The sequence below is a fragment of the Chaetodon auriga genome, chromosome 9, assembly GCF_051107435.1.
Source record: "Chaetodon auriga isolate fChaAug3 chromosome 9, fChaAug3.hap1, whole genome shotgun sequence".
Classification (NCBI taxonomy): domain Eukaryota; kingdom Metazoa; phylum Chordata; class Actinopteri; order Chaetodontiformes; family Chaetodontidae; genus Chaetodon; species Chaetodon auriga.
This window is the reverse complement of record NC_135082.1, coordinates 9190001-9213824: the sequence shown is the minus strand read 5'-3', so window position 1 is coordinate 9213824 and position 23824 is coordinate 9190001. Positions and strand designations below refer to the sequence as shown.

General features: G+C 44.1%; 1 protein-coding gene across 1 annotated transcript in view; it reads left to right on the top strand.

Moving 5' to 3' along the window:
• Window positions 1-4052: 4052 nt before the first annotated feature.
• tenm1 (teneurin transmembrane protein 1) overlaps window positions 4053-23824 on the top strand; it is a 163966-nt gene continuing 144194 nt past the window's right edge. The window contains exons 1-3 of the mRNA XM_076739613.1: window positions 4053-4577; window positions 18774-19045; window positions 22313-22639. Coding sequence (XP_076595728.1) covers window positions 18829-19045; window positions 22313-22639 — 544 coding nt within the window. The 5' untranslated portion in view covers window positions 4053-4577; window positions 18774-18828. The remainder of the gene's footprint in view (window positions 4578-18773; window positions 19046-22312; window positions 22640-23824) is intronic.

Here is a 23824-nt window from a genome sequence, read left to right as displayed (position 1 = left end):
ATTTTCTCAACAACTCGAGGTTGTGGAGGAGTTAGTTCAGGAAGGGGTGGGAGAGAAGGCCAGGGGATATACAATATTTGGGCAGCTGACAGCTGCGTGCACGTACGTGTGCGTGGGAGTCTTAGAAACGGGAGTGGGAGTCGTGGCGTTTGAAATGCAATGAGGTGCGTTTGAAAGGCGCTCCTGTCACAGGTAAGCAGGGGAGCAAGAGCAAGAAGTGTACGGTGATAAAAGGAGAAGAGGAGAAGTGCCCATGCTTTAGGGTGGCATTCCGTATCTGAGGGCTTTTTGCACAGACTGAGGAAAGCACTCAACACCACACACACTTAAATACAAAAGCCCCTGAAACATACACACACTCTTTGATCCTTATGGGAACAATCCTTAGATTTTAGGGGTCCAAAGTAAAAAGCCTTTTTTTTTAGCCCTGGTTTGGGGACCAAAGAGCGTGTGTATGAGTGTGTGTTGGCGCTTTGTTTAAGCCCAGAACAAAGACTTGATTCCATTGTTCAAGGTGATCGAGTGATGCTCTTGATGTTCTCTTCACTTTCATGCATACTGTAAGGATAAAGATATGCTTTATAAATCAATAATTCCTGTATCACGTGCCCGGTGCCTGTCTTTGGTGCAGCGATGTCCTCTCCCTGTACCGTTCTGTGTCCTCTGTAGTGCAATCTCCACCCGCTCTTCACTAGCTATTGAATGTCACAGCACTGCTGGTTAAAGATATTGCTTTCTTTCAAATCCCACTCAGTTTATACATGTGGATTTAATGTAGAATTTATTAATGTCATGCCCTTTCAGGGATATGACTAATTATGAGAGAAAGGCTTGAAGGAGAATGTGTCATGGAGGTGAGGTTATATAGCTGTTTCATCTGTCAACACACTGAAACTGGTTCACATCGCTCTCACATCAGCGCTCTTACTGTTAGTGATTAATCAATAGATACCTCTCCATGCTTGCTTCTTTTCTTCCCTCTCCTTTTTCAGATGGGAAATTGATGACAGGCTTAGAAAAGGACAGCCTTTGAAACTGCTGTCAAAATGTGTGTGTTTTCCGGGACAGATTATACCACCCTTTTCAGAACTTCCAAAACACTTATCTGCCTCCAAAACTGCTGAAGTACCATCTGAAAGTAAAAAAGTAATAATTGAAGATGGAAATACTGGATCATCGCCCGTAGGATGAAGGCTGTGGAGGTGTAATTTGGTTGTGAATGCTTGGAGGAAATGTAAAATGAAATTGGTGAGAATTTATGGTTGTGGAGCGCATGCATCGGAAAGGTCATAGCTTTGTCATTTAAAAAAAGATTTCAATAAATGGTTGGCTCTGTCTCCTGCGAGATGCTCAAGCTGCACGGCTGACTGGGTGGAGCCGGAGCGCCGGTGGAGAACAGAGGGAGAGAGTGATGGAGCACATCCCTAACACCCTTCCGGTGGAAGAATACCCTAGTTAACTCTTAACACCCCTGGAGAACAGGCATCCACCGCAAGGGCAGAATAATACTGTAATGCTGGTGCAGCTGCTGAGCATTGTTGACAGCATTGATCCAGGATCCCTCATTACAGAATAAGAGAAACCCCTTCAGCAACGTCACCCTGGAGAGGGATGGAGCTATAGGCAGCGGGATTGAGAAGGAGAGTGGTGAAAGAAATGAAGTAGAAAAAAGAAGAGAAATGGGAAACGATAGAGGGAGTCTTTTAGGAGAAAATATGGGATTGGAGGGGGCTAGAGACAGAGCAGGAAATAAAGAGGAGGATGGCAGGAAAATCGGCAAAGACGAGTGCAGCAAAAGAAGTGAGGGGATAATTGTTAGTTTCTACTTACAGCATGCAACATTCACTATGTTTTCTATGGCGGACGGATTGATCACTGGCCAATCGATCACAGCCTACAAGGAACACAGAGTTCCGAGGAGAAAAACTGTGTTGGCTTTGCAGTTTGTGTGTACGAGGCTAAATAATGCTCATGGAAACTGCCTCCAGCTGTGAAGTGAAGTAGCGCAGGGATACTTAAAATCCGATATTACTGCTAAGGCTTGAAGTGGCATTAAGGCGCGGATGCATTTCAGATCTGTCTCTTGTCTCCTGAGACTGTTTAAGGTGTAATGTATCCAGGCCACTCGGGGTTCTAACTGATGTGTCGCACCAAATAGGTGTGAGTTGCTTACGATCTGGGAAAGAGAAGGGATATCTGGACTACGGACGGCTTCCTGTCAAAGTTATTCTCAGCAGGCTCCATTTTAGCATTCAGAACAGCAACTGTAGCTTTCTTTTCACTCTCACATCGCTTTTATGGAGTACCAGCTCTAAATCCACCTCTGTGCTCCCCATTCCTCCCTATGTGCTCCGCTGTGCTTCCATGTCATCCAAATAGGGCAGGAATGATTGGATCAGCAAACCAGGTCTTATGCTCTTCTATTTGTTTCCACTGACTTCTTCTTCTTCTTCTTTTTTCTTTTTCTTTTTTTTTTTTTTGCCAGATGAGATACTCGTTAATTAGGTTATATGTTTTGAATACAATTGACATTATAATCTGATGACATCAGATACAATGCAACTGACATTATGTCTAAGATGCACTCTAACCAGCACTATAGAGCATCTGTGGCTCTAATGATGCTTATTATGTGGTAAAATGTCAACTGGGTTTACACTTTCCTTAACATGTAAGCTCTGTGGTAGATGCCTTACACTCCAACAAATACTATAAACAATACTCTCATGGTATAAAATGTCACTTTTCCATGTCTGTTTGCAGCGATTTGTAGAATAATAAGTGAGGGCTGTTTCTATCTCATACCAAGGCCAACGCTCCGCCCCTCTTCACATCTATTATCTCTCCTCCGTAGACCATGATGATAAAAAAGAATCACAGTAAAAACTGTGACATTTCAAATCTCTGCATTGAGCTGGTTGTCAAGGAGATGTCTCAGTGAGATGTGTCGAGCAGAAACAGAGCTGCTCTTTTAAAAGAGCGTTTACCCGGCTGCTGGAGGTGTAATGTGCCTGCCATTAGGACTCTGCAGGCAAACATGGAGTCGCAGAAACACACAGCTCTCCAACGCGGGGCTACGCTCTCTGAAACTCTGGCGGTCTTCAGACTCCTGATCAAAATCCATTACATTCTTCCGCAGTCACTGTTCCAAGGAGCAGTTTGGCAACCACATATTGACAACCCACATCCACATGACAAACACACTGGTAATCGCTACGTCAGAGAAGCACAATTTTATCAAACAGACTAGGAGCTACAGGCCATTTCTTTCTCTGTGCTGCTTTGAATCATTTCATTCTCTGCCCCGAACTGCTGGACTTGCAGCCTCCATTTAGAGCAAACCAGTGATGAAACTGATGGAAAGTGCCAAAACCTATTGCTGATAAAAGATGCATACTGCTGTGTTGTGTTGGGGATATAGCGAGACAGGCAGAGAGGCAGATAGACTGAAGCAGCTGTCAAAATGGTTGTTTGTAGCCCCACGCGTACCATGCTTTGGGGAAATAATAAACTGCATCATTAGAACCCCTGTCATTCACAAGTTGTTTGTACAAGCTATACCGTCTGGCTGTAAATACCTAAACCATTGCAGAACACTCGTTGAGCACAGGTCAGAATCATTAGGTGGCTAATTTAGCAAAGGAAAATAGATATTACGAGATGATCTGCAGGTGTTATGATGAACCAGGCCCAATGCAGCAATAAATTAGTGTCAGATTCCATATTCTATTTATACACGCGCTGGAAATACCATTTTTGCTTTGCTTTTCACCATCTCGGCCTCTACGCGCTTACTCCCAACCATCAGCAGCATCTGTAATGCCTGCTTACTTTGATTATATAGTAGATTTTTGTGATGAAATTGCTCTTCAGAAGGTCTCAGGCCTGTTGCTCATGCGTATGAATTGCTTTTTGACATTTGCAAAAATGCCGCTGGAAGATTTCCAAAGCCGAATATCCCAAACTTTCCCCGTTGAGACCATATTAATGAGTCAGCATTCCGGCACAGGACAACGTTGCAGCCATATGGTATCACCTGAATGAGTCTAACTAGTGATCCAGACGACCTCCTGACGAGGGAGAGCCTGCGCGTGTTTGTGTCTGTGGCCAGTCCGTGCCACACCCCCTTCTCCTCGGTGCGGTGGTATGATCCAGGGATGCTGTTATAGCGGCACCGAGCCTCACCAGCAACAGCATCACCCGTCAGCCTCCTCGGGTTCAACTGCGGCTAAACGCACCGCGCCGGGCTCCCTGTCACACAGCACAGCGGAGCTGGCTGGCGTACAGCCCCTGCAAGGAGATCCCTTCCTCTCCGCGCAAATCGTTTCGTCGTCCTCTATCGGCATTTGAGAGCGAGCATCATCAGCATCAGCACCGCCGCCTCGAAGCCCAGACCAGCAGGCACAGAGAGAGGTGTCTCGTCCACATTTTTCCTTCTCTTTCTCTTTTTTGATTTTTTTAGCTGGGGCACCGCGTCTCAAGTCTCATTTCTACCGGGGGGATTGCACAGTCTTCAGCATTTTGCAGGGTTCTTATAGCATGGCATCGGACTAAAGGAATGGCTTTACGTCGGGAAGGTAAGCGACACGTTCAGTTCTGGCCTTTAGTGGGCTCACTGGGTAAAATCGGCTACTGTGTTGCTTGGCTAAACGCGGCTTGGGTGCTGAGACAACGTGAGTTCACAGGAAATGGTTATTATCAGCTGTTCAGATGTGCGGTGCGGTGCTATGGCCCGTGCGTGTGTGTTTGCGTGTGTGCGCATGTGTGTCTGTGTGATAGGGGGAGAGGCAGACAGGTAGAAAGACACACACAGAGAGAGAGAGAGTGTGTGTATGGTGCGGTTTTATGAAAATCAGTGCGCCCTCTTTGAAGTATGGGAATGCAGACTTTGTGCATGCAAAGCTGTGTGCTTGACAACCAGTCTAAATGATGACAGTCCAGGTAGAGAGCTGCGGACTGCTCGCTTCATGCGTGCAAGTGTCGTAGTCGTTTTGGTTCAGCAGTGCTTGCAGCCTTGAGTTGTTTTGCTCCAGTTCTGGCTCGTCCACTCCATCTTCATCAGCACTAAGGTAGCCTAATGATGCCAACAGGGCCACCGGAGATCCAGGGGGTATAGCTCTGTCTGACGCGTGCCTTCTGTCTTCCAGCATCAACGCAGCCTGCTGGGCCCGGGCCACACAGTGCCACCAGGTCCAACAGGCACGTCAGGACACATTTCAGCTCTGTGACCTGCTTTATTCCTCTGACAAATGCCTATTTTTACACCTCATACATGAACTTCCATACCCCTCTGCATGACGCTGCAGCCGGTGAAGCCATTCCTTGGCTAAATTATTGAGCTGCATGAGAATTGTTTTTCACATCGGTTGTGAGGGTAAATAATTAACATCAGCCAATGCATTTTGATAAATCATAATTATTGTGAAGGCAGGGAAAATTGCACCAGGATGGATATGCTCCGTTAGATTTAAATTAGACCTTCTCACTCCTCTCCTTCACAGTAGATTATAAATAATTGCTTGGAGTAAACCACTGAAGGCATATTCCCAATAAATAAATAATCGAATAAGCAAAACAAATAAATAAGTAAATTAAGATATAGAATACTTCTTAGTAATTGTCTAAAAATGTATTCTTCCATTTAGCAGAAACTCTCACAAAGCATCCCATACTTTTCATGCATGCTTTGTTAATCTTGCTTTAGCCGATTATGGGATGTCAAGAAGCTGTATATATCTATATATCTATATATATATATGTAGATGTTTGAGAATGCAAATGCTTTGTAATAAGAAACTACCGTTTGTCAATATGTCTGATACGTGGATCTAATGCACTACTCCTCCAGTCCACATCTTTCAGAGAACTGTATTGATGTTTGGATTGTTTCACCCATCAGACATACAGTCCCTGCTGTAAAAAAAAAAAAAAAAAAAAAAAGCTTTAACTACAAGTCTGTAGGCTGGTATGTTCTGTCAGAGTTGCATTGTGTGTCACTGCCCTACCTGATGCTGCTCACAATGACGCTGGCACCGTGCTTAATTCTCCCATGGCTCCCACGTTATTGATAGTGATGATAAAAATGAGGCAGTCTCTCTTTGCTCTTTGTGATTAATAGAGAGCATCTGTGTATGGAGGTTAGATAACACACCCAGACACACACGGATACGCACACACTCCTTCTGTGTCTTTTTCACACAAATGCACAGATGTACACACTTACAGTTCATGTGCACACGGAAGGAGAGGATGATGTATGGGAGCTGTGCTGCTTGATGATTGTAATCCTACATTCATTTCTCCCACTGCACTGTACTGGAGTGTTGATGAGCTGTGTGTCATAGCTGGGGGCTGCCCATACTTTTGTCTGGTGAAGTGTGTGTGTCTGTGTGTGTGTGTAAACATGTTGTTCACATGTGGATGGTGTTTAGACCCTACAGGCTGCTGCAGCGGAGGTGGTGATGAACAGTGATTAAGTGCATATTTTTTAAATGGCACACCCATAATGGCAATGCCTTCACAATGAGAGGACAGGTCTTTGAATTGAAATGTCACTCCACCAATTACATTATGTGTTGCACACACGCCACTGATAAGGCACTGGCATTTCCTTCAGTCAACCAACCACCACATGACAAATCAGTCAGTCAAATATTCAGGGTTTTGCATTTCAGCTCGTGCTGACACACTCTGGTTTCCCCTCAGCATTAGTTAGTGATCAGCGGTTGTCGCTATACTAATTATCTCTTTCAGCTGTTGCACACTCACTGTTTAATTTTCGGACTTCTTGTTGTTAAGTGGGTGGTGCGTATGGCATTTTGGAGAGCCAAAGAAGCTGTTCAGCTCCTTGGCTTTGAGTCCCGTCATTATTTCAGTGCAACTTCCTGACAATTTAGGCCTCGAGTGCCGTGTGTTAGGATGCTGGCGTTTTGCTGTCCGCAGCTTCCATTGTCCTGAGTCAAGAAACTACTAATAAAAAAAAAAAAAAAATCTTGTGTCTAATAATTCGTGTTTTTCTGAGATTTGAGTGATATTGCATGGCCTTTGGATAGCGCAGTGCTGTGCGAGACAGCGGGGGAGTTCTTTTTGTTATCCAGCCCTGCATTATTTATGAATTTTCATTCCAGGAATGCAGTAGCCCCTGGCACTGTAATGCTCCTTTCTCCCATGGAATCGCTCACACACTTCCCTTATGCCCTGCAAGTTTTCTGCAAAACTAGATTTCCTTAATAAAATTGGGGTCATGAATTAGTGAGAGGACAATGTGAAATGCATCAGAGGTTGTTTATAATATTGAGTACAACACTTAGTGCTGCAGTCAGAGTTTAAGCTCGCAGGCAATATGGGGCCCAGTGGGAGTTTTTATCCCGTCTTCCCCTCTCTCGCTCTTCCGCTCTCTCTCTCTCTCTGCATGTCCATCATATGGTAAGAATGTAATTGCTGGAAAAGCATAAAATGTTTCAGTGTGCGCCACCCTGCTGATAATTTCAAAGTAAAAGAACCCGTGCCAGTCGGGCTAATCACACTGCTGGACCGCTTGCGCACACATACGCACACACACACACACACACACACACACACACACACTGACACTTAGCGATGTAACCATTGTACAACTTCAAATATTTACCTTCTTGCTGCAATACTGCTCCGTCCTCAAGAGGAATTGTTTAACAAATCCTGCAGTGCTAATTAGGGTTTCCTCTATTCATTTTTCTGTGATCGGCCTCTGCAGTAAGGAAATTGCCAGAGCTGCCATTAAAAAAGTGAAATACATAAGCAATATAATATCACCAAATTACCCTATAAAAATCTCAGGCTATGGCAGAACAGGCTCACTGTTCACAGTTGTGTTTACAATTAATGCACTTAGCACAGCAAAGCGCTCTTGGCAACATAACATTTTTACGGATGATAAGCAGTGAATATGAAAAGCTTTGGTCCAACATATGGTCATTATTTTTGCAAACTGATTGACAGCAAATTCTAAAAAGAGCAGTGTCCTGTTTTGAACTCCTTTACAGAAAGGTTGTGTGTTTCATGGTGAAGGATTTCTTTCCAAAGTAACACAAAACGTTTTAAGATAGAAATCTTTGTAGAAGACTCCATTTGTGATCTGAAGCTTATTGCTTACTTTTGGTACCTTTTTCCACCATGGAGCACTTAATGGATAAAACATTTTTTTCCATCAGCAAGCTTTTTGTGAAAATTATGCAAGCCTCCTTTGTTTTGCTTTTTTTTTCTCCTCATGATGAAGTACCAAACACAATGCTGTGTTTTTTAGCGTTGAAACCAAAAGTGGGATCAACAGCAACAGAGAAAGGGACAGAAATAGTATCAAAACCAAAATCACCTTCAGTCACCATCACACACCTACACACATACACACACACACACACACACACACACACACACACACAGTATAAGCCCGAGGCATTTCTCTTTTAAGTATTCTGCTATGTCTCAACTGGCATCTCCAGCTCTCTATTCTCTCATGTCTTCTTCCATTGGGCTATGGGCAAGAGTCATGAACTATATACAGTTAAATAAGAAGCGGGGTGTTATGTGAAAATTGTATTGTGAAAATGCGCTCAAAGCCGCCCTTCTCTCCTCTACCTGCTCCCCTCCCTCCGCTTTCATATTCGAGTCAGAAGACAGAATGATCAGAGCCACAAGAGGCTTACTGGTCAAGCCCACTCTACTTCTCTTTAAAATACGAGATTAATTTGTCAAGAGGAGAGTGTCTTTGTGTGTGTGTGTGTGTGTGTGTATGTGTGTGTGTGTGTGTGTGTCTGTGTGTGAAGAGGAGTGCTGATGGAACACACCTATCTAGAGGGCCGAGACAGAAGAGCGGTCAGAGTGCTGTTGATTTAAATGTATGGTCTTTTTTTTGATGGCTTCGTTTTTCTTGTGCTGGGTTGTTTTCTACGTAAGGCTTCAACTTACAATTATTTTCAAAGTGTGTTAATCTACCAGATATTTTCTTTATTAGTCAATTCATTATTTGGTCAAAAATGTCAGCAAATTGTGAGAAACGTCCATCACAAGTCCTCATAGTCAAAGACGATGTCTTCAAATGTCTTGCTTGGTCTGACAACTCTCCAGAACCCAAAGATGTTTATTTGTTTACTATTTTAGGAGACTAATAAAAGCAGATAATAATCATATTGGAGAAACTTTAACCTTAATTTTGCTTGAAAAAAAAATTACTACTGGTATTTAATTGATTATCAAAATTTTTGCAGATAAATTCTCTGTCAATCAACTAATTGAGTAGTGGGGCAACCATAGCTGCTTTAATTATGTACAGTGTATTGCAAGGTGTTTCTTTTATTTGTCCACCTCCTCTATAAATATGCTACTCCCATATATAGATTCCTTTTCTTCTGTTGTTTTATTTATGCTGTAGTGGTGTTGATTTTATTATGTCCACCCCTGTTCTGTGTAAAGTATATACACATGTGAACCACAAAATACTGTGCGTACTGATATCCAAGCACGCACGCACGCACACACACACACACACACACACACACACACACACACACACACACACACACACACACACACTCTGTCTCTCTCTTTCTGCACACTAACTCATTCAGACACACACAGAAAGCCGATGCACACCTACAGGGACACATTTCTCACCGTGAAATTTTTATTAATCAAGTCAGTGGACAACTTAAGAAGAAGAAAAATCAATTTTTGTTTCTTCCCCAATTTATTACCACATAAATTGTCCTTCATTTCAAAGTGCACGCCTCGGCTTTGGTGTCAAAATAATTAAGTTAAAATCCATTATATTTGTGTTGATTTTATCCTGCTTTTGTTGACACAGAGGACAAAAGGGAGTCGACGCCGGCCAGCTTTTACTGACGAGATGTGCAGCAGCTTTTCCCCTTCAGTAAGATCAATGCAGGAAAATGATGAGGGATTCTATCAAAATCAGATCTATCAGATATTCAGAAAAACTGTACACCATCAACGTCAGGAAGACTGGTAATTAGACTCCCACAGTATCTACTGTGACAAGGTGACTGATCCGGAAGTGACTTGACCAAACATCTGTAACGTATTGACCAACAATGAAACACCAACAACACATTACACCCCTACATTTGCACCTCAAGACCATGATTAATACCTCAACATGAATAAGTTACATCTGTAGCTTTGTTGCATGCTTATGAAGTGATTTATTTAGCAACATAAAACACAGTGATGCTATACTGTACATCTCTCCTCTAAACGAGTTCATCTGTTTCCTGCTGACTGGTAAATAGCCTCATGTGTATCATCAGTAATATTCATAGCTCTACTTTCTAGATGATCATGAATTATTAACTCATTGAAAAGATGAATAGCTCTAAAACGGTGCTTGATGCATCTCTGCTGGAAGCCATGTATATAATACAATGCAGTACAGTACAATTGAGTTCAATATATTTTTCAGTGTGTTGCAGGGGAGTTGTTTTGTTGTTAAGGTTTAATTTCAGAATGAGTCTTGATCCACCGTGAACTCTGGGATGTATTTCAAGTATGTGTATCATCGCCCAAATTGACTTTTAACTGTAGAGACGCATATTCTCTGCTGATTTCCAGCCAAAACGCCAAGCCAAACTGCACAAAGAAAAGTGATTCGAGCAGAGGAATAACCCAAATCTACTCCAAGAAAATCATGGCAGCAGCACGCAGCCATTTTTCAAGTAAAGCAGACCTAATACATGTTGTCTCCAGATGTAACAATCCTGAAATCCCATATTTTACAGCATGTGCTGCGTGTCATCCCCACCCGATGTGCCTAGAAAAGGAATTGTTTGGAAAATTCATATTTTGTTCTCTTTAATGCGCTCAGACGACACAATGATTCATCTGACAAGCAACAAAATGAGAAATGCAAATTGTTAAGGAACATGCCCGATGCAGTTTCGCCAAGGAAATTTTAAGAAAGAGAAGGCTGCAATGGAAAATAAGATAGAGCATAACTGAAAAAACAAAGCACAGTATATGATATTGAACAGAGAAGTGCTTAAACTGACTCCCTGCAGTTCCAAACTGCAAATATATTTTACAGTGTGTGCTGTTGATTTCAAGCTCAAATAATTTGTTCAGCTATAAAAGTGTGACTTCTCTTTTCACTGATATGCATCTCATACATACAAAACCTTCAGGGCTGAGAGCATCACATGGATTTCTCTCAACCCTGCAATTTACATATGACAAGTCGATTCAGACCCAGCCTGTGACTCAGCGTTTGTCAGTTGGCAGTCCAATGGGCCACGTCTGTCCATAATGAATCCGTGCGTGTAACGTTACTCACCAATTGAAAATGTTGTCCTTAGAGTGATGCCCTGGCAACGAGTCAAAGTCAGTAATTCGTAGTTCACCTGTTATACACATCCCCTCTACTCCGTGGACCTACCATCAAGCTGGTTGGCTCTCAGGCTGCCCTCCCTGGAGCCGACAGCAGCACACTGGCCGGATTAGCGGAGGTAACTCTTGAGTTGTAGGAGAGCCTAGATGCAAGAGGCTTTGCTTGGGTTTATTTTTGTTGGCCAACTGATGCATTGAGTCTCAAACTGAGTATTTTTGTTTGCCTCCTGGGATCTCGAAGAGGATTCAGTGGTGGTTGAGCTGTTGGTTTTGTATAGAGCGCTGACTGCCTCCTTGGTGGTTCGTCTGAGAGCATTTTTCTTGTTAAATATCTAGTTGTCATTATCTATTTAGGTGCTCACACTGGTATAGACGCGTAGAAATAACATTAATTTGTAAGACAGTAAAAACATTAAACAGTAATGGGTTAATTAGTTCGAAATATTTATTTTTTTAGTTTGAAAGTGTAGCCCCTCACAACATCCGCTTAAAGAAATTGTGGCCCTTGGATTAATGTATTTGAGGACCTCTGCAATAAGTCGTGTTATGAATATGAATAAGCTACAATACATTATGTTAAGTGTAACATTTTCAAGTTTCTAGTCTAGCAATACGTTTCCTTTTCATCAATACATTTCTTGTGACAGTGAATATACAGAGTAGATCCTTCACAGCGGCCCTGTTCCCAGATGAATATGGCTCTTGTCAGTGTCGGTGTCATCCAGGTCCAGTCACAACAGACGTGATGTTAATGAAGTGATTTCAATGTTACTTTGTGATTGCCACTTGTTCTGGACCTCTTACCTTGAATAAAAATCAGATGCAGAGAAATACATTTGAAAACCGCTTTATGCCATAACCTTGAAGTGCATTTACTGTACTTGTTTCTATAGGCTGAACAGGCACATGGAGAGAAATTATTCAGCCCCTGCACAGCTCCGTCTCATCAGCTCACAAAAGAGCGCCAACAGGACCACGGTTTGCTCCTGACTGAATCCTGTGGCCTTTGTGAAGCAGCTCCTCTCTTTGTTGAGAAGCATTTTCCTGTGCAAGGCTGCTGAATGCCGTCTGTCTGTGTCCTGAGACTGCAAGAGGCCAGGAGAGTCAGAGAGGAGGTGAAGGCTGAGAACAGATCTGAGGAGCGGGAGGAGCTGCAGGGAGTGCTCAGGCCTTTCGCAGTGGGAATATCCCAAAAACCCTCCCCGTCTCATGTGCTCCTGAGTGCTTCCAAATGACATGCGTCACGTTGTAAAGGTGTAGATAGACGATTAGCCCACTTAGCATTCAGAAATCAATCTGCAGTGCTGCTCAGCGGCTACTAGCAGATCTTTTCAGCCACTCCTCTGCAACGCTAATGTTCTCTCCTCACCCATTTCTCTGTAATCAACAACTTCATGAAGGAGATGCGCAGGAAATACTAAATCGCTAATCATCAAATCCAATTTCTGGAATCAATGCCATTGATTTATCAATTAATTCTGCGTCTGCAGTGCTGCCACTTTGCTTTGCTGTGGGTGTTTGAGGTTTTAGCGGTCAAATGCATTATTGAAAGAGGCTTTTTACCAAGCAGTGGCTGATGCAGAGAGCTTAGGGGGTTGTCAGTCTTGATGTAAAGCTTTATTTGCAAAGCGAGTTAGTGTGAACAGCCTTTTAGTCCTGCTAGGAGGACAGTGACATGAATTTATCTTGCGAGAGAGGAGGAATATCAAATGTGTTGAATAAGGCTTTGCCTTGTCAGGAATATTGATTAAGTGGTTTTGGGTGGTGTCTCTTGCTCCGTGTGTGTGTCTGTGTATTTGTGGTCAAATGACTGCGTGCCTCTGTGAGTGAAGCTGGCGTGAATGCTCATACGGGGCATGTGCGCCTTTGCATGTTCTCATCCTTTTTGTGTTTTTTGTTTGCTCTCCAGCTTTACGAGCACTCAGCAGAAGGCTTAAGATCAGAGGGAAAGAGCAGAAGTGGATATCATGAAAAGAAAGTTGTAGTCTGGGCCGAAGCAGATAAAAAAGCTATACCTTAGTTGAGATCTAAAAGAAAGAAAAAGTTTTAACTGTAGTCAAGATATAAAAACAGCCTTTGAAAAGTTAAAGGTTAGCAACTCCCTCATGCAGGGACACATTCAGAGGGCATGAATAGTGTAGGACCTTATAGATTTCTTCACACTGCTCAGGCCTGCTGCGCCGATGTGGGATTTGACCCACGTCCACTATAAATAGTCAAATGGTCCAGTATGGTTTCCCAGCTCTTGACAGCTCCTGACTACAACCGTTGGTAGACACACACAGACACAGACACATACACACACACATACAGACTTTTTTTTTTTCCTTGGTCACATTTTTATTCTGACATACACACACAATCACACTCAGACTCACTGGGCTATTGTGTCACCTATATGACTTGATTTGTGCATACAAGCATTAACCTTGGGTGCTATTGCATGAGGAATAATGGAGGTAGGCAGTGCCCTGAAAGCTGAAAGGTAAAGACACTGCACGGAGAAACAACGTACAAGGGTTTTCTTTGTTGAAAAGGCCAGTAAAGACGGTACTGAATTTCTATAGCGTGTGGGTGTTCAAGTGTGTTGTTTGTCATTTAGCGTGAAATGGTGTAAGTGTGTGTGGGCACAGGGGCACTGAGTGTGTGTCCGTCTGTGGCTGAGTGTCAGTATGTGTTTCATCTTTGAATCTTATCAGGAATGCTGTATGTATGGAGAGGTTCAGGCTGGTGTGTGTGTGTCTGTGTGTGTGTGTGTGTGTGTGTGTGTGTGTGTGCCTGCGTGTGCCTGCGTGTGTTTGTGTGGGTATGCTCTACAGTATGTGTTCTGCCGGTAAACTCAGCATTAGCAGCAAGAGATTTCAGGCTTGGTCAGCTATGAAAGCACAACTACGTGACGAGAGTGCTGCCGCCGCCCACAGATAGCTAGCCCTTATCCACTAATTAAAACCCTCTATCACTCCATGTCTCACTTGGCAATCTCTCTATCCTTCAATTCCCCCCATTTTCACTGTGAAATCTCTCCATCTCTCATTATCTATCCATCACTCTCTTTATCCTCGGCCTCCATTCATCCCTCCCTCCATCCTCTCAGCAGGCGCTGAGGGCTCCCAGTGGGCGGTGTGCTGTTTTGTTGTGTTTCGGGTGGGTTAGGTATAACAGGGTCCTGTGGGTCCTTCAGGGCCTTTCATCTGAGGTGTCCCTGTCATATGCCTGAGGAGCCACGCTGGTGCTAACGAATACAACAGATAGATTTTTAAGCCCTATCCCCCTCATCTTTTCACACTCACACACACACACACACACACACACACACACACACACACTCACTCACACACACACACCCCCTTACTCCAGGAGAGGCATCCCTCTTTGACAGCTCACTGTTTACTCCCGTAGGACCTGTAGCCTGGATCTACATTTGCAGCAACAGACTGCGCCTGGATTCCTTCTGATGATTAAGCCGTCATCACGGTAGACAAAATGAAAACCTGCAAACAACAGCGGGATTGTCATGCTTTCACTTCGAAGTGTTTGCGGCAATGAGTTAACATTTGATGCTTTGGCATGTATATATTTCTCAAGGTTCCTCATTGTCATTCTTGTGGCTTGTGAGGCCTGTTTAGTGAGCGGGATTAGCTCGCCTCTGTGCAAACAACCTTCTTGGAAATGTGTAAAGGCCAGAGCTAACAAAGATAGTAGCTGCCTACTCACTGGGGGTCTCCAGGCTGTTATGAAAATAAGACCTTCTCTGCATGATGGAAGTGTATTCGTAATCCTGGAAGTAATCCTGGAACTACTGTATCAATAATCTGAGGAGCTAATATTGTTGGATGGCACTCTGCTCTCCCCATCCTCCTTGTTTATTTACCAATGTGAAACTCAATTTCTCTGTCGCTGCCTGGCCCCAATCCTCTCTCTGCCTTTCTCTTTTTTCCCATTTTGCATGCTCTCTCTTCCCGTTCGTCATGATTTCTGCACATTCGTTTGAGATTGGAAAGTGCAAATCGGTTTTGACTCGTCCTCATGGTCCTTGCCTTTATACATGGCAATCTCCGACGTGCTGCTCGTGTTATTGTTGTTGTTGTCGGACGTCTTAGGGACCCCGCCCCTCTGGAGAGGACTCGGGGCGTAAATCCTGTTTAAAAGCAACTGTGTCTGTGAGCCTCTATCACTTCTCTAAGCAGATTTGTGAACAGCCCACTGGTCTATGGTTGCACTGTTTGAGCAAATGGATGGATAGGAGGAGATCAAGTGGGTGAGGAGTCCCATTAGATATTATTGTAACTGTGTAGCCATGGATTATCACTCCTGTGTGTTTGTGCAGAAGAGAAAGTGATAAGAGAAAGAAAGGGGTGGGGGAGTGGGGGGGGGGGGGGGTAACAGTGTAATGTGATACGTGTGTTTCACTCAGTGTTGTCACTTTGTATTAATTTTAAACCAAGCGGTGAAGAGTTCATTACACACTGATGAATTATAGATTAGAATTAAATTAGAAATAAAATCACACAATAACATATCCATACATTGTCACTGCATACAGCTCCTCACTGTTCATCCATTCGTAGCACGGACGAACTCACATGAGATGCAGCTCAAATTTTCCACTGCATCTTCACAGCTTTTTTTTTTTTTTTTTTTGTGCTTTGCTGTATTTTGTTGCAATAGTCTATCAATAAATAAGTGTTCCACTGAGAACACGTAGAGTACTGTACGGTGGTTAATACAGTAGGTCGGACATGCATAAATCATTGAAGTCGATGAATTTTACATACTTTGGTCTTGCATGGAGATGATTAGGATTAGTTAGATGGTTGTTAGTCATTCGCAATATAGTGATGCTGTCAGTTAAGCACTTAGTTGGGTTCTCTAAGGGTTCCTTCCGTGCACCGTGTGGTCCCCTGCTCTACACGTGCATAAAAGAAAGATGAGAGGGATGATCCAAACCTTGCAGCTGACATGGTCCTAATTATTCCAACATCCTTGGATCTCTCTTGCGCCATCACCGTGTATTTTGTATGAAAAGTAACCCGTAGCGAGCTTTTTGCGCCCCCTATGTCCCCAAGGTGCCTATTCTTCAACTGCAAATCTAGGCTGGTGTTGTGCTCAGGTGGCACATGCAGGCTTGTCCTACAGAAGGCCCGTGTGTCTTGTTTGAAATGAGCTTGGCTCTAGGAAACAACCTCCAGGTTTTGACATCAAAACCAAGCATCAAACCCCCTAATGGGCACCCCACTGTGGGCTAGAATTAGCGAGAATAACCCCCGCTAGCAGGCTTACTTCTCTAAATGTAGGGGCCTCTGAGGATGGGGTGGAGGGTGGAAAGCATGTAAGGTAGGGGAGGAAGAGCGCAGATGAGAGGAAAGGAGGAGAGCGAGCAGCGCTGGACTTGAGAGAGGGATGGTGAAAGAGGGGAAGGGATTAACAAGGAGAGAGGTGTGTTTCAGAGGAAACGGCACCAGTCTTTCACATTGCTCACATCAATATACATGTACGAAGCAAAATGTTCACCAGACGGTCTGTGTGTGCGCACACACGACGGGGGAACAAGATGGTGCACCCGTGTGCAGGACTGCATGCTTTCATTCTTGCGTGTAAGCGTGTGACAGACATAAAACAGGACAGAGAGCCTCTGTAGAGACAGACAGCAGTCAGTGCCTGCAGCAAGCTCAGAGCTCACAGGGTAATGTATACTCGCTCCTTGCCGTACCAGAGAGAAGGTGACACCAGTCAATCCCATTCTGACAGGGCAGCTGAGATAATAGCGGGCTTTGATTCCCAGCAATAACTCCTGCCAATCAAAATGAAAGGCGTCGTGATTGCAGGGAACCACAAGAGTGTGTGTGCGTGTGAGTCGTCGGAGCTTGCGGTTTGCTACAGCATTGCTCAGATAATTGCATGCAAAAGGCGGTTACATGTTTTAAAGGCATTGTTGTGCTTTGTGTTATCATTGAAAGGAAAACACAAGCGGTGGATGGAAGGAGAGACAAGTGTGGAGCTTTTACAGATCATCTGCGCTATGATAATGTCTGCAGGGGGTGAGGGCGTGTGTGTGGGATGAATGTGTGAGCAAGTTGGCCCATTTTTTGACTGTTTGATGTCAAGGGTCAGCGGGTGATTTGTGTGCATGCACGCAAACTGGTCCGTGCGTGTGCATGCATGCAGGGAAGGAGGAGGGTGAGCGGGAGGCCAGGGGAAGGAGTCTTTCAGGTGGAATAAAAGCATTACTGCAGTGGTAGAAAGGTCAGCTGTAAACTTGTATCAGACTAGTGGTGATCACCCTGTGCTGCAGATCTCTGAGGTATTGAGCAGGCACGCTCTAATGGCTTTGATATATGGACTACAGGACTCCCTGAAGAGGTCAATACCATAGCACTTTGTCTCTATGAGCAATGACCCTCTCAAGCTCCATTTAGAAGCTTTATATCTGCAGGAAATAGGCTGGAAAGGCCTCAGGCAGGGCACGGTGAAAGAGAACTAATATGAATGAAGTATTTTCTAATCACTTCTTCTGTGCTCTAATCGTTGTCCCAATCAATCATTAGTTATGGTGGTATAAGCATATTGTGCCGGACGTTATCAGAAGTAGATTTTGATGTGGTTGAGAGAAGAACAAGAGAATCTGAGCTGAATAGAGCTGATTTATTATGACTGCGTTTGGAAGGGCAATGACACTGTAAAGACTGGTGTCTAATAGTGTTTCATCATTACTTTAGAATCTGGTGAGTCACAGTGTTTAATGAGAGTGACAGACGCGAGGCTCGGCTACAAATTTGTTGATTTATCCACAACTTGTCAATGGTTGTCTGTCAAAGGGAGATAAAGCCCTGCAGTAGTTAGTTAGTTTCCTTTATCTATCCTTTTGGAAATTCTCTTCGTGTCTGTGGCAACTGTCAGACAAATACAGCCAGAACAGAAAAGACATTACAATTAAAGACAGACATTTAACAACAAAGTCTCCCACAACAACATCACCAACAATCAAGAGAGTTACAGTAGCTAGAGAAAACAGAAAACACAAGTGACAAAACAGAGAGCTGTGCTTGATTTTGTCCAATTTCTCTTCAAACACATCCCGACATAATGGCCACCATCGCGGTCCCTTCTGAGTGTATTGATTTGGAACTAACCTTTGGTGTGAAATATGAAAGAAGCCAAATACGGTTTATGAATGTCTGCTGTAATTGGAATGAGCAGATGTTGCAATATTGTTCCACTGTGTTCAATAACAGACTTCTTGTGTGATTCTTCTTCTCTACCCTGTCTGTTCCAACCCCTGTTTCCTTTCATTTTCCTCCACTGGTTCATCGCTCTTCCTCCCTGCTGTCCTGCCCCCCCCCCCCCCCCCCCCCCTCGCTGTACCTTACCCGCTTCCCCTCCGTCTTTCTCACCTCCAGAATCTGTGCTCTGTGCTGTGGCTGTGCTGAGTGACTAAGCGGAGCCCTACAAGCCATGGAGGAGATGGACAGTAAACCCTACCAGCCATTGTCGAAGGGGCGTCATGAAATGGAGATGTCCTACACCAGCTCATCTGATGAAAGCGAGGATGGCCGCGCCCACCACCGCTCCTACACTTCTCGCGAAACCCTGCCTGACTACACACACGAGCTACGCCTCACCCTTGGTTCTCACCGGGAAAGGCAGAGCAACTACAGCCAACCCCAGCCAGGTACCACGCTCTACCCTAAAATACACATCCACAGCTGCACAGAGAGCGCGCACACAAATGGATATTGGCACACATATGGTAGACACACACTCATGCACACACAAACACACACACTGAAGTCTTTAAAAGGACCTATGTGAATTACCTATTACAGTCCACAATGAGCCAGAAGGACAGTCGGAGGCAGCCAATTACCTCTTCTCCACGGAGGTGATATTTCTCTCCCACAGCTAAACTAGGTCAACCCCAAACCTCTCTGGCCTCACCTGGGGTGGAAAACCACCCTTCATTACACGCACACTCACAGATACAGACAGGGGCGGACACAGGCACACATAGAGGCGCACGTTGACACATACACACCGAAAAATTCTTCCCTGCCGGTGACAGGAGGAGAAATGGGCCAGCGCGTGCTGTGATGGATGGCCTTTATGCAGGTCATGTGTGGTGTTAAGAGAGAAGCTACACCTCATCAGAAGCACACCGCTGCGCAGAGTTCATAGTGATCAATAGATACTCTTGCCGCTACCCCAACCTCCTGCTACCTTGCAAGACCTACCCACCATGCTAACAAGCAACATTGGCGATTCATAACAGTTACAACTCCTGAGAAGCAGGTCTCTCCGGGGATTTCATGGTATGAATGCCACCTTCTGTGGATGTTGTCACATTGCTCACCATGCGGCAACCCATCGATGGCCATTAGCTATCATCATGGAGCTCTGATGGTTTCCACAACATCGCGGTGTGAAAGTGCATTTGCCTTTTCGACAGTTACTCAGCCTTTCTGTTTCCATAACAAACAACATCGTTTGCCATCAGTGTCATATGGTGAGGTGCAAAAGACCCCCCAAAGCAGCCTTTGAAATGTCAATGGCAGCCGGCTCTGTGTAGCACATCTGTTCATCTTTGGGCAACAGAGTTATATATAGTATACCCTACCTAAGTAACCAACTGTTAAGGGGGGACATTGCCTCCAGTGACATTTTTAATGGATTACGCTGTTCCTGACAAAGATCAGCCAATTTGTTTCTCCTCTAATTCCCCTCCCATGCTCTTCATATTTTCCTTCATCTTTTAAACGGCCACATCTTCCCCCTCCCTCTCCCTTACCCTCCCTTTCGTCTTCCCATCTGCTTACTTACCCTGATGTTACAAATTCCTCTCCATCCATTTCATCCCACATCACCTCTTTGCTCTTCAGCCCATAAGAGAGCTGACCACAATAATTAGGTTTTGTTTGCCCATTAATTAACTCAAATTAATTCATTCACGCTTTTCAACATTTTGTTTACAAAACCAGAAGCGAGTCAGAGTATAATTGTTTGGATTATTTAGTAGTAACAGCCTTACAAAAAGCTGATCATTGAATATGCATGGACTTTTTACCACCTGAAGTAAAATTATATTTAATACAATTGTATAAATCTTAACATGGATACGGTGTCTTTTTAGGTGAATATTAGCTGTAATGTTCATTATATTATTACTTTACCGGAAAGGTATGCAGAGGAAATTGAAGCAGTCTTTCCAACCCAGGCTGCATATGGCTCCAACAGCCTCCACCAAATACAGGGTAGGACAGCCTAAATGTAGCCTTAGTGTGTCAACATTTTTAACAAGTGAATCTGTGAAAGGGAACAGAATTTAAAAATGAGGGACCACCTGGGGGGCAAAAATGAGTCCTTTCATCCCGTTTTGTAAGAATTCTACCTGGCTGCTGATTTTCTGTGTGGTGATTTGATTAATTTAGGAATATTCAATAGTCATGAATATTTATGAGCGCAAAACTGAGATAATAAAAGTCGGTATTAAAAGGACCCTCTTACGTACAGAGCGTTAATATCAAGTACTAAAGCTGTCTTGAGGTCTTTATTATTCCAGTTGTTGTTGCGCTTCAGCGTTGCCCTGAGCCCTAAGGCAATTGCCCACTTTGCCCGCTTTATGATCAAAGTTTACCCCCCCAGTGGAAATTACACCATTGGGTGAACAGAATATTATATGTACTCCACTACATCCAGGACTGCAGTACTTACAACGTTAAGTGAAAGTAGTGCTAAATGTGGTTTTCCTGATGTGACCATGGAGCAGCTGACACTAATAACAGGGAATGGGTGGTTATTCAAAAAAAAAAAAAAAGAAAAAAAAAAGACTGCCCTGAATCACCTGCTAAAGTCTCGTCTTGTATTATGAATTCATGTTGGAACAAAATGGTTAAACAGCTTTTCAGTGTACACTGAATCCATGTTTGTTGCTACGGGGGAAGTCACTTATTTGCTCCTGAATTGCCCTCTTGCAGGCAATTTGAGCTAAACAGGAGTGTGTAGTGGTGACCAATCTTGCGCCGGTTTAATTCCAGCAGAACAGTGTGCGAGCCACAGTTGGTCTTGACCCCATCAAACAGGCACAGCAGGACACATTGCTGGTCAATGGAGTGGTCAACAGGACTGTGGCTTTTATTGAAACACTGTGGTTCGTGTTCAAAGGACCTGACCTAACACACAAATTAACTGCACTAAGTGAGGAGAGGAAGTCTTTTTCTTTTCCCTGACTTCTCAGTGGAGTATATGGTTCCAGACTACAGTAGTATCTGTATAGATTTCAATTTATTCCATCAGTTCCATCACTTCCACTTGTTCATTCTAAACAGAAAACTCATGTGGCAAGGAAGAAAATTTACTCAACTGCCTCTGCAGGAAAAAAAAAAAGTAGCGCACAATTGAATTGAATTGAATTGAAGTGTAACCAGAGGACTAACACAGTATATCTGATGTTCTCAGATAACAGGTTGATGCTCGGGATTGGAGGGCGTTCTAATACCTGAAAGCATATGAGGCTCAATTTTTCTTCCAGTCTGAGTCAATATTAATAAGGTTTGATCTTTATCTGATCTCTTCACCCCACCAAGGAGAATATAGATGAGATCAGTGCTCTGTTTGAGCAGCAGTTCAATACATCTCAAGCTCGATAACACACATCAGGCAGCCCGAACAGGATATAGCCTCACTGCAAATGGTTAAGAAAGATCGAGGGTGGCATTTTGATGTGGATTTCTGCTGTGAAACTTAATAAATGCTTGCTCAAATATCAGCCTGTCTCTTGACATAATTTGGGAGGTGTGCAGTGTTTGGCTTGTAAATGCCTGTCTCTAACAAACACCTGGTCAGCTTAGTTGCTGAAGCAAATAAAAACACATGCCGGTATTAGAGACTTAACAGCTCTACTGTCTTTATGATCTCAATCTGCATGTGTCTCCTCCTCCGCTAGATTTAGACTTCTGTAAGGCTGGGCAGATGAGGAGCCCAGACTACCACATCCACCAACAGCAGCAACAGCAGCAGCAGCACCAAGAGGAGGAGGAGGAAGCGCTGTGCTCCGGACCGGCTGCTCACGTCCACGGCCGCGGCTACTCCCTGGGCGTGGGCTCGGACGTGGACACGGAGCCAGAGGTGGACCCCTCTCCTAATCACGGCCTGCAGCACATGTGGATGCGCGGCCTGAAGTCCGAGCAGAGCTCTTGCCTCACGAGCCGCGCCAACTCCGCCCTTTCTCTCACTGACACTGAGCATGACAGGAAATCTGAGCCTGACAATGGTGAGTGAAATATTTTTCACCTCACTCCACAGGGGGATTGTCCATCACTGTGCAAAATGCCCAGGGGAGATCAAATTTTCGCTGAGCGGATAATAGCGCACCTTTGATGGTTCATTTGTGTGCATGTGAGTAGCATGCGGCATGTGCTGAAGTCAGGCTACCTGTGTTTTACATTACATCCTTACGGTCTCATATTTTTTTCACCAACGAATGCAAGGAAAAACAACATTCCTACTTTTTTGAAGGTTTAAGTTAAAGCCTTGGGCAATTACATGATTGAAACTCTCAGTTTTTGAACTAATGCTAATGCTTAAGTTCCTCTCTCTTTGAAAGCTCTTTGATGTGACTAAATACAAAAAATGTAGAGTTATTTAGTCTCTGAAGTGAGCTTGTATTGGAGGTGAACCTGGGGTTGACTGGGGATGGAGCCAGAGGAGAGTCCAATGGTTAACATCGACAGTATATGGCTTGGAAGGGATTGAATATCCATCGGAACCTGGGGCAGATTTTGGTTCAAGGCTTGGAGGAAAAGGAATTGTCGGGGTTGGACGTCTGCAGTACCTGACCGGCTGCCTGAGGGCAGCTGACAACCGGCTTTGTGGGAGAACTACAGCCTGGAAGGAAGGAGAAGTTGAGAGGCGGGGGTGAAGATATGAGGCCAACTAGAGAAGAGTCTGGGATGGTGCCAGCTATCTGTCTTGCACTGCTGGGCTTGGCTTGGCTCCCCACAGATGGAGAGTTAGTTAGAGGTGCACACAAACAAAGACAGAGCTCTCCAACCCATCCCCAAGGGCACTGTCTGTTTATGTGCCGCAAAAAAGGTGGAACGTATTCAGTGGCTGAGAAAAAGAAGGGTGATAGAGAAAGAGAGAGAGGGGAAAAAAGAGAACGAGAGAGGGGGGAAGAATAAGAGACAGGGATAGCAAAAAATGCTAATGAGAGAATAGAAATGGTAATGTAATGGTATAATTAGAATGAGAATAAAAGGGAATGAGTGGTTGAGGGTAAAACAGGTGAAGGAGAAGCTGGTTTCGAGTGAGTGTTAGACAAAGATGGTGGGAGAAGGAGAGGGCTAAGACAGGGGGAGGAGAGAGATCATGCGAGGAAGGGTTTAGGATGTGCTTGTTTACGTTTGGGATGCACCCAGGGGTGCTGTTTAATGACGGCTGGATTGGACATGGAGTC